Below are 15,611 nucleotides of genomic sequence, written 5' to 3'. Positions count from 1 at the left end.
CAGAACATTTCTCGCAGAAAGAAGTGGAATCAAACTTTGATCAAGCGATCAAATAGCAAGAAAATTGTTTAAAATCACATTTAAATGAGCAAGATGCTGTCTTTTACTTTAGGTTTGCACTTACAGTATCCTGCACAAAAAAGCATGTGCAACTTTCTGTTAAACTGACCAAGACCCAGCAGGCAATAGCTGTCATTTAACTGTCTAGGTAAAATTTAGACCAATATATATATAGTCCATCTATGAGTAACCCACTTCTAGCTAAAATAAACTTGAATTTGTTTTGGGTTTTTTGCCTTAAATTTTTTCAAGAAATGTTATTGCATCATGTAAGCAAAGTCAACAGTGATTACAAGGTGTTTGGTTTCATTCATTTATTTATTTTATTTTATTTATTTTTGAGCTATGGTTAGACAGCTGTTAAATTTTCACTGACAACCCAAATGTTGCCTTTTATAGCTTATACGTATGGGCTGTGTTTAGACAGCTATTAGATGTTTTTTAATGCAAAACATTTTCTGGGGACCCTCTCAATTGGACTGGAAAAAATGCTGGGTGCTTTCAAGCCATGCTAAGGTCAAATATGAACATTTTAGGTTAATTTAAAGCTTGGGTTGGCCCACAATGGAGGATTAAAAAAGCTAAATGTTTTAGAATGTGTGTTTAATGACAGAATTGGCTTTGAGTGGTGACAACTAGGTAACTCTAAAGTATCATCGAAAAGACCAAACTATTACTTTTCAAGTGTTATTTTGACCTTCGGTGTGTCTGTACCTCTGGCAGACTGGGGCTTTTCGTCACTGCGTAGGGTCATTGATGTATATTGATCTAAAAACCTTCGAGGTCTTCAGCTGACCCTGACAGGAAGACTGTCATAACCTTTAATCTGCTGCTGTCAGGAGGTTGACAAGTGTGAAATCTCTTTTAACTCTTTCCATCCATCTTCTCATCATGCCTTTACAGTGTGTGTTACATGCAGTGTTTGAATTGAAGGGGCGGGCTGGGGTGGTCTAGGACCCCCATATAAAGCACACAAATATAAAAAATGGGGGTCCCCTGGTTTATGTTAAAATTTAAATACTACATAAATGTAAAAATCTTGTGATGCGCTGCTACAAAGTGATACTGTCCCAATTTCGCCATAAACTTATCCAAAAGATTTTTGTCTAAAATAAATCTAAACAATTTTCACCCCATTACAATAAGCAATGTCGTAGTGATAACATTCATCAATCCAAGCATGCAATCATAATAGCCGTGTCCTTTCAGCTAGACTCTTCTTTAGGGATATGGGGGAATTTTCCTTTTTTCAAGACATCAATCAATCACCCTGCAAGTAAATATCGTCTTAAGAAAGAGATTGGCTCAATAATACGGATGACATCCTGGCATATTTCAAGCTCATTGTAAAGGTCTAATAGCACGTTTGGATAGGCTGATATTTGTCTAAGCTAGTTTTCCTTTTCTGTCAGGCATCATTAGAGTCACTCATTGCTGCCCTAAAAAACCTTTCGATTAAGCTGGCTGTAGTATGTTTAATGAAAAGCGTTATTGTGGGAGCTTCTCCAAGGAACCAGGGTGGACTTCCAAGAGAGAGAGAGAGACAGAGAGAGAGAGAGAGGGAGAGAGAGAGAGAGAGAGAGAGAGAGAGAGAGAGAGAGAGAGAGAGAGAGAGAGAGAGAGACAGAGAGAGAGTCTGATCAGCGAGACAGCAGAGCTAATTGGAGAGAAATTGCAAAGATTATTGCATGAGCTCTATTCATGTCCTGTGAGAATTTCCATGCATGGATACGGGACCCTTGGGTCTTAATAGACTGTCATAGCTTACATTGCAGTTCACATTGAAGTTATGAAGGTAGTCCATGACCATCATCATTAACACATAATGTACAGTTATGTGCTTGACTCGAGGTCAGATTTTGAGTTTTGTGGTTAGGTATTTCCCAATGATGTTTAATGCATCTTAATGCATGTTAAATTTAGTTCACGCCATACACATCTAATAATAAAAAAGTTCCTCACAGAGATACCACAGAAGAGCTATTTATTTTTTATGTACAGAATGTGATGTATATAAATATAATATAGAGCAATGGAAAGCACCTATACTGTACATCTAGCCATTCTTTGCTGTGGCCGTAAAAAAACATCTCTTATGTTTTTTCTAATGTTTCCTCCAGGGCAAGAGCGAATAGGAACAGACTCCAAATATGAGCAGGAGGGGAAGGTGCAGTTTGTGATTGATGCTGTGTACGCTATGGCCCATGCCTTGCACAACATGCAGAAGGACCTGTGTCCAAACCAGTCAGGTATCTGTCCTGAGATGACGGGTGGCAAGAAGCTCCTGAAGTACATCCGCTCGGTCAGCTTTAACGGTAAGTCAACTGAAACCTGCAGAGATACAATACTGAATAACACAGTATTATGCTGGATAATCAATAAGTATAATCAAAAAAGGAGGCGCAATGATATCACGTACGGCCCGAAAATAGTCCCCTTAGTATCTTTTAATAGCAAGGGATTATTTTTGTGCACTGTGTAATATCATTGCGCCTCCTGCAGCCATGTTACGACAGCAAAGTCCTTGATTATTACGCCAGTTTGAGAATATAGTCCTAGCCATATCTGCCTAGAAAATCACAACGTTTAATTTTCTGTCGGTCTTAGTACACGATGTAACTACAGAAGAGTCAACTTTTAAATAGAAAAAATATTGAAAGTCTTTGGTCATTTTTTAGCGCAATGCTAATGGACTAATCAGATTCAATGGACTATGCTAAGCTATGCTAAAAGTGCTAGCGCCAGACCCAGAGATCAGCTGAATGGAATTCCAAAAACTGTAATTCTAATTACAGCTGAATAATGGGCATATTTAAAAAAAGTGAAGTGTCCCTTTAAACAACGTAATGCTGAACATGAAAATGATAACCCTTAAACATCAATTCTTAACTTCCTTTGCTTGTGCTATACACAGTTTATTTTTTACTTAAATGAACTTAAATAGTAACTTGTTTTATAAGTTATGTCAACTCATCACTAGGCTTAACTAATAATAGAAGATTCAATTGATTTGCATATCTAGTTTGATTAAACTTGCATGCAACATTTTTGCATTTTCCACAGTGTGGATATGAACGATAACTTATATGTTTTTTCCCTGTTTGAGAATTGTGCTTTAAATTGTTACAGTTAATGGTCTAATCCCAAAAGATATAAATATTTAAAATATATAAATATCTCTGCTATTCCCAGATGTGCCTGAAAATAAGACGTTTGCACAATAATTTACACTACACCTTAAAAATAAAGGTGCTACATGATGGTGTAGATGAACCGTTTTTGTCTGTATTCATCTAAAGAAACTTTCTGTTGCACAATAGGCTCTTTGCTGTGGCTTATTTACACTTTAAAAATGTATGAAAGAAATGATTTTTTGACTGAATGCAAAAATTAACTCTTCAATAGCATTGCTGTGAAGAACCTTTTGCAGTGTTTAGATTTTTACGTTTACTTAAATAATTTGAGTAAAATTCCCTTTCCCAGTTTATTTGCTATGGCGATAGGATCCAAGTTATACGAAGTCAGCCCAAAGTGTATATGACATCTGATCCCTGCAAAGGGCCCTCTGCTAAGTCAATGCTAAAGTATCTGCAAATCACAGAGAAATAATCCTTATTGAGCCACATAATTGGAGGTATCATTCACATCTGTAATGCAAAAAGCATGATCGTAGGAGGAAAATATAATAAGTCTGGGTGGTAAGAATAGCTTTTCAAGCACCCACAGAGTCGAGCTATATAGGGTCCACTTTAACCCCACTGTCTGTTCCAGCAGCGTCATTTGTTTTTATGCCACAGCTGCTTGTGGGAGGAAAATGAATATTGTCGTTTGATTAGGTCTGGTTTTAATGTGAAATCTCTATTTTTGGCACCTGTCTGTTAGGGGTCTCCTTGCAAAGAAATTCAAAATAAACTGATTGTCTCGTTGTGAAACACCCACACGAGCAATCCAACACTGCAAAGTTGAATTTGGTGCAGAGATGACAAATAGATGAACAGTTTTAAGGGACACCAGCAGACAAACACCTAAACACATTGTTTAAATATGCAAGAAATAAAAAGCATGAAGAGAAAGAGTTAGAAAAGTATATATTCGACAAACCATGCACCTTGACGCACGCTCATCCAATTTTCCTTCAGTGCACTTAGAGGATTTTGCTAAAAAAACGTTGTGGTGTTTAATGGATACTGGATATTTCTGAATGGCCTGATTAAGCGGATTTGAAGCGGAAGCATTTGATCAATATCAATATCTCAATTTTGATGGAGATGGACTGAATCATTTTATCAAGCAATGCACTTCATAAACCCACCACAAACTAGTGTGACAACTAGCCCCGGTCTCCTCTTATTCATCTTAGCGTCCTGATTTATTGCTGCTATGTGCCTGTACACCATTCCTGTAGTAAAGTTGATGCTTTTATACTTTTCCCTTTGAAGCAACCTTTACTGCGGCTTCTAACTTTCTGGATAGCTTTTATATCCTATCTAAAGTTGCCTTTGTGTTAGACCTTTGAAAGAGGGAACTTCCAAGAAGAAAGGAATCATGGTTTTAATGCAGCCTAATGAATTGCAAGTTTTTGTAGTCCTGCACCCGGTGCACTGTTAGATCAAAGGGCAGCTCTACCTTTGATGTTTATATGATGATGAGATACTATTTGAGGTAAATATGTGATCTAACTTATAACACCTGATGAAAGATGCACCGATCAAACTTTAAAAAAAAAAACTATTTTTAATAAGAAAGAAGGTTATAAAAGGGCACATTGTTAGTGTTTGTAGTTATCTCTGTCTATATGATAATAAAACAGCTTCTAAAGCAAATGCTTTCTATACAAACCTGATTTCTAAAAAGGTGGGACGTTGTGAAAAAAATGTAAATAAAATCAGAACGCAATGATCTCATGAACCCATATTTAACTTCAATACAACATAGAAAACATATAAAATGTCTCAACTGAGGAAATGTTTAAGAGAAAAATAATGTCCACTTTAAAATAGCTGGGTTATTTTTAACCCATTATGGGTAGATATTGGACAGAACACATGCTGGGTTAAAAATGACCCAATGTTGGGTTGTTGTTATGCAACAATGGGTTATAATAACCCAGCATTTGGGTCAATTTTAACCCATTGTTGTGTTCTGTCCAACTGATTAGACATGGCTTGGAAAGTCACACATCTCTTCATAAAATGCCTTGCATATCAGAGCAAAAACCAAGTATGTAGGCATAGATACTCAACAGTTTTTTTATTTTTAAACCATTGTCGCTTGGGTTTGGGGTTAGAATGACTTTCTGTTACATAAAATGAAATCCTAATCCAAACCCAACTCTAACCATAACACCAGGTGACAATTGTTTAAAAAAATAGTATAAATCAATAGTTAAAGTGACATCCTGACCTAAACCCCAGATCTAACCCCAAACCCAAGTGACAATGGTTTAAAAATAGGAAAAACTATTGAGTAACCAATACGTGAAACTGACAAGTCAATGGTACGGACACGGAAAAATGCGGAGATCCGTGACAATGACACGGATAAATGAGCAAAATATTCTGTGACTATAACACCAAAGTTTGATATGGAGATACGGTTGGGTTGAAAAATGGACATGTTAAACATTTCTGGAAATTTAGCATTTCTGGAAATATGCATTTTTTGGCATATTTAAAAAAAAAACATCACTTTGTAGTGTGCAGTCTTAAGTTTGAGACTTAAAAGCCAAAAAAGGAAAGACATGAAAGGTAGCAAATCAGTTTTGTTTTTGTCTAAACTGAGAAAACAAACTAAATGTTGTTTGTAAAATAACCATTTCTCAAATATGTTAATTTGTAGTTCATCCAGTATGAATGTTCTGTTAGATGGAAACAAATAAATAGCTTTCTTTACCGTCAGTAGCATATCTAATATTGTTTACTTTACTGAGGCACAACAATACCTTTATGAGTTTTACCTGCACAATAAAACAAACAGCCCTCGGGCATGTTTACAATTCTTTAAAATGTAAAGTCCTTTATGGCCAAATACAATGTTTAACATAACAGTAATTTAATTTAAAGTCCTGAAATTTAAAGTCAATTTATAAGACAGATGAAGATGGGTTAGATATACTGGCTGATGAAGATATTATATAGAGTTCATCAGTTCTTCAGCCTGTGGTGTTAACCTAACAGCTCTGCAACTATCACTGTGTGATCTCATATGTAGACTCATTAAAGCAGCACCACATACCCATAAAGAAACAGGTTTTCTGTAGGTCTTCTTGGATCCAAAGAAATGTACTTTTTACCCGAACCCCATGTGCAAAAAAAGACCTAATCTAAGATTTGTTGATTTATTTAGTACTTGGAAATAGTTAAAGTTGTCTAAATATACAAAAGAGCACAATTACCTACACTTTAAAAAATTTAACCAAACAATATTATGTTGAAACAACCCAACATAGGATAAAGTTTGGGTTTGTCCCTTTTTTGACTCTTTTTGATACTTAAATCATAACATTATGAACTAGGCTGAGCATCCATGATCATAACTTTGAAGCAGACTGACAGGAAAAAAAAGGATTTGTAATTTAGCGTGTCTGGAAGTAAAACTAACTGGTTTACCTATTTATTTTTTATGATAAATGTTTGTTATTTAAATATTATTCATGCACGTAAACTCTTATGATGAAAGCACTTCTCCTTTAGACATGGAAAGATGGGATTTTTTTTTTTAAAAAGGAGCGAACATACTGCTTGAAGTTGGGCAACTGACGTTCTTTGCCATTTTTCAAAGCAGTTTTCTCCAGCGAGAACATGAAATATTTCAAAGGCTTCTTGCATACTAATAATTAATATGCCTAAGATGGTTTAAAAAAATATATATAATATTTACAGTATAATTACTGTGTAATTTGGAGAGATCTGGTGCCATACATGAAATGGGTTATATATATTAACTTTATATAGGTTGATATATATATATATAGAGCCCTGATAAGCTGCCCCTATTAGCACATAACTGCTTTCCACATAAAGCCGAAGCACATTAACGTGTAACACTGAAGATATTAGCAGAAGAGCTGTGGCGTGTCAGAAGGTTTATGTTAATTTAACGTTAAGTGGTGGCCTGTTACTCGCCGTGGGTTTCCAGCCCATCGCCTGCTATTTAAGTGTCACCGTCACGCTGTTATTTTCTCATCGCAGCGTCTTTCCTTAAGTATTTAGTGTCTATGTTCTCTTCAGAGTCTATTAGGAAAAGGCACTCTGTATGTTTCCTTTGATTTTAAACTTCAATGATGATCCTTTCCAAAACCATTAACAGATTTGAACAGGCAGCTTTGGAGATGCCAAAGTGCAACTCAATAAAATGCACCTCAGCAGTTTTAAATGTGCGACGTTCATGATCTTTTTGAATTTCTGCTGACTCATGTCTTTATCACTTCTGGGCCTGTTTGTCTGTAATAGCGATGAATTCATTAAGGATAAGAAGACAGTGCTTAATGCTGCAGGGTCTTTGTTAGGTTTTAAATTACATTCAGATTGACTTCTTCTGTATTGATCTAGATGGGACGTAGATTAACTAGCTTTTATTTGGGGTTTGATTAAGCTGGGTGGAAATCTTCAGGCATCTCACGAAGGGCAGTGATGCTAAGAAAATGCTGGGCTTTTTTAACCCAGCGTTGGGTCAAAACAGGACAAACCCACTGGGTTGTAATTTAACCAATGCTGGGTTATTTTAACCATTAAGATTCCATGTTTGACCAAGCATTGACATTTATATCCTGTTATCATTTTATTTTAAACTCCCATGATGCTCCTTTCCAAAAATATTAAGGGGCAGTTTTCCGGACGGGGTTTATATAAATCCAGGACTAGGCTTTAGGCTTGCTCTTAATTGAAGAGATAACTTACCAATGAAAGGAAAAGAGTTAAAGCTTGGAGAAATACTCACTATCCACTTCCACGGTAACCAGAAAACCCAAAACAACACTTTGTAAAAAAATCTGCATTTGCGTTCTGAAGAACATGGAAATACATTGGGGAATCAAACAAAATGGGTAAATAATGACAATTTTTTATTTTGTAAACTATCAATTTAGGAATGAACTTGCATAAATGCCAGACTTTTTCTTTTGTTATAAATATTTATTTGGTTTTTGCTTTAAAATGAATTTAACCTTTCATAAATGATTTAATTCAGAATGATCTAAAAAAGAGAGGGTTACAGGTAAAAAATCTTTTTAGATAGATCTCAACCTGATCTCACATGAAAAAGTACATATTTTACATGGTAGCCATTTTGTATGAACTCATACTGTACAATTATCATATGATTAACGTACAATTACACAAAATAGAAGCAAGAATGAAACTCCAACCCCATCATTATTACAGCAGTACAATGTACAAATGAGATAATACAAATTAGCCACCTCGTAAAATAGATATGCATTGCCATGAGATTGTCTCGTCCTTGTGATGTATGCCATTATTCAATTCAATGCAATTCAGGGAGTCACAATGCAATTACAAAACAATTGTCAGTGGACATCAACATAACAGGTTTTGTACAGATTCTGTCGGCTTCCAGATTATTGAAGACGGTGCACAAAATGACTGAAATATGTTTTCTCACCTTGCTCTGACCCACCTAAAGAAATAAAAGAATCCGTGGGCGTGATAACCTTGTATCGACATCTGCATTTGTCAGCTGCAGATACATTGGAGAGCTTGCATGCTTCATCTCTTTACAAAGGCAAGTTATTCAGCTATGGGGAAGTCATTGTATTGTGATTATTGTGAAAGAGAGCATTTAAAGATTCATAATATTTCCTGTCAGTATGAAGTCATACTTTACTTTAAAAAACTTTTCAAAGCCAAATCACTTTTCACATCAGAGTTGATTCCACATCAAAAGGCTTTGTGTTAAAGTGTCCTTAAAGTTATTATTTTGGACAGCGGTGTACAGCGGGCTAAGCTAACTTTCAAAGAAAGTTTCTTGAAAACACAAAGTCAATAGCACCTGCACATCCTATACTGTATCTCTCAGTGCCCTTCAGTATAATAAGTGTGATGAGAAACTGTCAAGCCTAAAGCATGAGGCAGATACAAGAGAAAGAATGCTGTGGATGTTTCATCTGCTGATTGTATTTTGGCAGATTTGAGATCCTTAGTGCCAGGCCCTGCAGGTAAAACTCTTTTGAACGAAGTATCAAGGACCTGTAAGTTCTCACTGCTGGCCCGAGGGGAACTTACATTGTGTTCTTTTGTCATATCCAAACTACAGGAACTTTTCTTCTATAAAGCAAATCAGTTGATTGAAGTTATCTACAGGGCATGTCAGTTACTAAAAGTTTCTTATACGCGGTTGAGTTGAACATGGTACATCAATAGAGCGTTGCCTGATTGTATGCAGCAAACAAATTTACGTTGTTCACTGGTTGTCTACACAACATACGCACAACCTAAAGCCCGGAGTATTGTCTGTTTTTATGGGTACAGGAACGTACGTGCACGATTAAAAGCACAGCACAGCATAGTTTGACTCAAACGTGTACGCAGATGTTCGCCACATGCGCATTACAAAATACAACGCATCTTCTTTGTTACATACTACATTCTCCAGTGCGTGAATGCGCGACATACGTGTAAAATGTATGCAGGGTTTCAAAAAACCAGCGGGTGACGTACAGTACGTGTGCACTCTTCTGATGATAAAACCTGCATCACACGCACTGTCTGCAGAAACATAGTGAAAACCATCAATGTAGAAACGCCAACCTTTTGGCCATGTTGTTACAATGTTGTTCGAAAGTTGTCTATGTTGATACAATGGTCTGTGTTTGCTGACAATGTAACAATGGTTACAAAAAGTAATATTTCTGCCATGTTAGATTAACCAATCAAAATTGCTAAAATATTTCAAATGGCAGTCATACACACTAAAAAAATGTTGGGATGTTTTTAACCCAGGGCTGGGTAACTATTGGACAGAACACATTTTTTGTGTTAAACGATCCAAATAATGAGTTGTTTTTACCCAACTGCTGGGTTATTGTTAATTAACCATGTTGAAACAACCCAGCAGTTGGGTTAAAATAACCCATTATTTGGGTCGTTTTAACCCAGAAATGTGTTCTGTCCAATAGTTACCCAGCCCTGGGTTAAAAACAACCCAAAATTTTTTAGAGTGTATGTTTTCCCAAACTTACCCTATCTACCACTGATAAACCAAAAATTAAACCCCTTTCTTAAATTCACATTGGTTGACTTGAGCATACAGTATGTAGCCTTTACTCGCTAGTTGGTATACTAAAATAAAAAAGTATTTGTTTAACTCATTCCCTGATGAAGAGCCAGCTTGCTCGAAACGTAACCTGATGCCATGCACTGTTTTTAAACAATAAATATTTTCGATACTTTTGGAGCTTTGGTGTTGCCGACTTTGCATTACTATACTACTACGTTTTTTTTGGTCGAGCACCCAATTTAAATTTATGTGCGTGCTTTAGCCTGCGTATTTTAACTCATTCCCAGCCAGCCTTTTTTTTTTGAAAAGTTGCCCACCAGCATTTTTGTGATTTTCACAAAATGTCTTTCAGAAAAAAATTCTTCTATAAATAAATAAACATACAAATATAAAAACGTTTCATCCTATCTATATTTTTTCTCTGCTTATAAACTCTTAAATATGCGTATTTTTCTTCAAAAAAAATATATATATATATATTTTGCAAAAAGCTAAAATAATAGAATTTTTGTGAAAAATTTTTGTTAGAGATCAGATTCAGAACGATTATCAAAACATACACAGAGTAAAATTAAATAAATAATTTTTTGCTTCAGTTTTTTATAAAGTAGGTAATAGCACTTAGTGGATAATCACGGTATTACACATTACCATAAAAACTCATCAGAAACACATTTTTTTATGGAAATGTTTTCTCTTAATTGGCGGGGAAAGAGTTAATAATTTTAAGAATGCATCCATTGTGTGTGTTTTTCTCCCACTGTATTCTCGTATTTTATTTTAATATACTTTGTGTCTGTCTTAACATTTACTGCAACATTGAGTTGTAAAATCATACTCTATAAAACAGTCAATATTTTATTTACCACAATTTTTTGTGTGCCGGATTTAGACTAATGTTTCATTTCTGATTTACTTTATAAATGCAGCTTTCAATGTCATATTAGTTGTTGCCAGATATCAGACATTTTATGATTTGTCTTTCATAGGGAGTGCTGGAACGTCTGTGACTTTTAATCGGAATGGTGATGCCCCAGGAAGATACGATCTTTTTCAGTACCAAATGAATATCAACAGTACTCCAGGATACAAAGTTATTGGGCAGTGGACAGAAAATCTCCAACTTAACGTAAGTGCACTTGATGGACAGATCAAATTCATCAGCTAATCTAATTGTCATTCAAACCTTATTTCCCAAGACTTTGCATTTTAGGCCTTATTCCAAAATGTGAAGAACAGCACTCAATAAAAATCAAGCCAAAATTGAATTTCACCAATAAACCATTCACTGTAGCCTATAATCAATATGTGTGAATTTTATAGTCATCACTCAACACAGTTACTGGTCTCTGGTTTCTGCTTTCCGGTTTTTTGATTTTGTTCAGGAAGCTCTGTCTACACTCAGCGGTTGGCAGTAGTCGAGCATTGCAGTCAAACGTAATATAATCTAAGATTCAATCAGATATTATAGTCTTATGAAGTTCTGGCTATTAAGATGTATCTTTTAAATGGCCATTGCTAAATGATATGTTCATATATATATGAGAATAATTTGCCCTGGGGCAGTACAGATTATTATATTGATGTTAATAATATTACCAACCGCTTCTGTGCTTCCTGATGCAACTGACCGCATGTGTTTTAGTGGGGATACACCACAAGACTTTTAGCTTGTTTTTTATATTTGGTAGTTCATAAATGGGATAAAAAGTGTGACATAACGTATTGGAGATTACTATGTTAGCCTAAATCAAATGAGTCTAGCAGATTTCCCGTTCAGCTGTGTCATCAGCCTGACAGGTGTGGCGGTCGATTCTTTGAAAATGAAAACCGGCAGCATGTAAGTAAGAGACAAGAAAAAGTCACCGTAAAAATTCATAGTTTCTCAACGTCCTGCTGGTCGTTCATCTGTTAGGTAGAAATTATTAATACTCTCTTTTAGCCTTGCCTTCACACAGGTGAAGTTTTCAGTTATACGACGAAGATGGATTGGTCTCTGAATATTAAATAGATCGACCTTAGATTCGTCCTTTAGGTCGGAGATAAGCTATGGGTATATCATGATGTCAAACCTTGCACCACTGTATGAATGAGACATGATACAAGCTAGATGATGTCAACAAATTCAGAGTTAAAGATGTTTAATATTGTCACGTTCACACCTGAAACTAAATTTAATTCTGTATTGTATTACCAAGACATCAAATTTTCGGCCTTTTATTAGGTTTCTATAAAAGCAAAAGTAATCATATTTCGAGCTAGAAGTCTCATCTCATGTACCTAATATTTGTCAGTTGTTGTTTCTTTTGGCCTCAATAATGCTGTAAATGGATTTGTGTTGCATTGTGGAGATGTTTTTTAAGCTCAGCCTGTGAAAAGCAATATTATTAGAGGAGAAATTGACGGTGAGAATGCCGTCCATATGTGAATCACATCTTCCGGCCTCCATTGAGTCACAGATGAGGAGTCCGACTGAGTCGTCTCCAAGGATCGCCTACGGCTCCCGCAGCAAATGTCATTGACACCTCATTCCCCACCTTCAGCCCTCCGCACGGTGGGCATTGGAGAGATGGAGAGAGAGTCCCGTAAATGGTCCTACTGTATGAGGCTGGGGCTTCAGGGATTTTATGTCTTATTTGAAAAGCATTCCTGCTATTCATAGTACCTGCATAATAGCAGTTTAAAATTGATTATTTTATTTATTTATTTAACCTTTTATTGAACCAATCCCTGAATTAAATGAATAACACAACAAAATACTATATATCAAACAATCAAAATGTCGATGTTTATAGTTAGCTACTTTAATAATATAGCACAGTCATCTGAAGGTAACTCGCTTGCCCCCTTGAGTATTGAGGTTTGATACCACCACGGCATCTCAACTGAGTCACGGATGAGGCGTCCGACTGAGTTGTTTCCAAGGATCGCCTACGGCTCTTACAGCAAATGTCATTACGCCCCGGTCTCGCAAAAACAGTCCTGCATGGCTGGGACTTCAGGGTTTCGCTGACTGTCCTCTATGTCTGCTTACAGAGAAAGAGTCCTTGTACCTGGTGTGATTTCAGAAAGCGTCAAGTGATGTTTTCCCTTTCACTCTCTGGTCGCAGACGGCCATGAAAGGTCACGTTGCAATGAGCTGTACTGGGAACGCTGATTTTGAATGCACACCTACCGACTCTTATCGGAATGCTGGCAGGACACAACAGCGGGTTGTTAGGTTTATCCTCGTTCCTTAGTGGGATTGCGATGAAAGCCTGAGTTGAATTCATTTCCAGAAAAGATGATGCGTTTATGGCGCAGTCGTTTTTTTTTATGGATTCATCGGGATGCATCAGAGTGTCAGCTGTGAAGAAAAACTCCAATGTGTTTTTTAAGCTTGCTGCAGAGATATTAATAATTAACAGGATTATGCAATCTTGATTTGCATTTTTGTAAAAAGCTCTGAATTTATATCTGAAATGTGTGTTATGGTTCTTACGTCAACATTCTTGAACTTTTTACGTGGCACATATTGGATAAATATTAAAATAAATCAACTTCAGTGTAGCACGATGTGTTGATTCTTCACAGACAAAACAAGCACAGCTGGGATTGGGGATTTTGGACCAATGAGATTTCACTGTCGGTGGAACTTGTCAAACGCTAGTTGAGAAATACAGAGATTAACAAAAAGTGCCGTTGACTTTGGTTTATGCAGTAGAGATCAAAACATAAAGAAACCCAATAAAGTCTACTGTAAATAAGTGTTTATCTTATGTAATGCAGTCATTATCGTTCCCTTGATAATTGGATTCGAAAAGATTCGTGAAAAGTCAGATGGAAGCTGTCATAGACGTTGACCTTTGAGTACTCATCGCATAACCTTTGTAGATTTTATAGTCATTTCACAGTTCACAGTGTGTATGCAGGAAGCATCCTAATCGTTTATATTTTGTAGCACCTGTTAAATTATGTCAATTATACAAAACAACCAAACAAAGAGATTTTATTGTAATTTAAATACTATATTTAGTATTAAATTATATTCCAGACTAAGAAATATGTTCCATTTTAAATGCATCACTTTAACCCTGCGAGCACAAAACTGTTGTAAGGGTCAATGTTTTGAAATCGAGATTTATATATCATCCGAAAGCTAAATAAATATTTGGATGAGAAACAATGATTTGAAAATCTGAAAAAAATCTAGATGTTGAGAAAATCGCATTTAAAGATCAAAGTCCATATGAAGTCTCTAGAAACGCATGTTATTTATTCTTTACCCGCCAGCGTTTTTTTTTTTTTTAAGTTGCCAGCCAGCCCAAGCAATGATTTTTATGAAGTTTTTATTTAGTTTTATGCCTTCCAGAAAATGTTCTTCTTAAAATATATAAACATACAATATATTAAATAAAAGAAAAGACCCTCTGCTTTCAAAAAAAAAAAAAAAAAAAACGTTTCATCCTACCTTCATTATTTCTCTTTTTATCTCCTCTCAAATATGGGTAGGTTTCTTCAAAAACATCACATTTTGAGCAAACAGAGATAATTAAATTTTTGTAAAGGACTTTTGATAGAGCGATCCCCAAAACAGCTGTTTTCCCTGCACAATAAATGCTGGATTTACTTTTAAAAAGTGGATGCAAAAATGATGCACTATATATATATTTTTACTATAAGTAAGTTCTACATGGAATTTTGAGCAATTTATGCAATTTATTAATTGTTTTAATAAAAACAAAACAAAAAATTATGCACTATATTTTTTAGTAAATCCAGCGTATAATTTTTTACAGTGCGGGCAATACGTCTGGGTTTTATAAGTTGCGGGTCCAACTTATTATCCACCTGGTGTCTAATAGCGGTATTGCGGAAAGCCGGAAATACACATCAAAGAAAAAATGCTTCCCTGCCAATGATGAGTTTACTCGTCAATGGCATGGAAAGAGTTAAAAAGGTTTGTTTAGTGCTCTCTACCGGCTTACCACTATAATGAACTTGTGGACTGAATGTTGACTAAATTTTGACTAAATGGGCTTTTACATAAAAAACAAACTTGAATGGGAAATCTCCAGAGCGAGTTGCAACGAGAGCAAGTTTGTAGGTGAGTTTTTGGCCAATTTTGTTTGTGATTTTGCTGCATACACTCACCAAAAATGCATTTGATATATTTATGTTACGAAATTTACTAAATATTTTCATGGAACATGATCTTTACATAATCATTTTGACCCATGGAATGTATTTTTGGCTTTTCTACAAAAATACTTATGACTGATTTTGTGGTCAACGGTTACAAATCAACAATATACATTTTATTTTTTGCCTTTATT

The 15,611-nt window shown here is 35.6% G+C and overlaps 1 protein-coding gene across 2 annotated transcripts in view; it reads left to right on the top strand.

Moving 5' to 3' along the window:
• grm7 (glutamate metabotropic receptor 7) overlaps positions 1–15,611 on the top strand; it is a 189,091-nt gene that overhangs the window by 114,975 nt on the left and 58,505 nt on the right. For both annotated transcript variants that reach the window (XM_065259835.1, XM_065259836.1), the window contains exons 6-7: positions 2,181–2,375; positions 11,286–11,425. In XM_065259835.1, the coding sequence (XP_065115907.1) occupies positions 2,181–2,375; positions 11,286–11,425 (335 nt within the window). The remainder of the gene's footprint in view (positions 1–2,180; positions 2,376–11,285; positions 11,426–15,611) is intronic.

Source organism: Paramisgurnus dabryanus, chromosome 24, assembly GCF_030506205.2.
Source record: "Paramisgurnus dabryanus chromosome 24, PD_genome_1.1, whole genome shotgun sequence".
NCBI lineage: Eukaryota > Metazoa > Chordata > Actinopteri > Cypriniformes > Cobitidae > Paramisgurnus > Paramisgurnus dabryanus.
The sequence above is the reverse complement of the archived record's forward strand: the minus strand, read 5'-3'. Positions and strand labels throughout refer to the sequence as shown.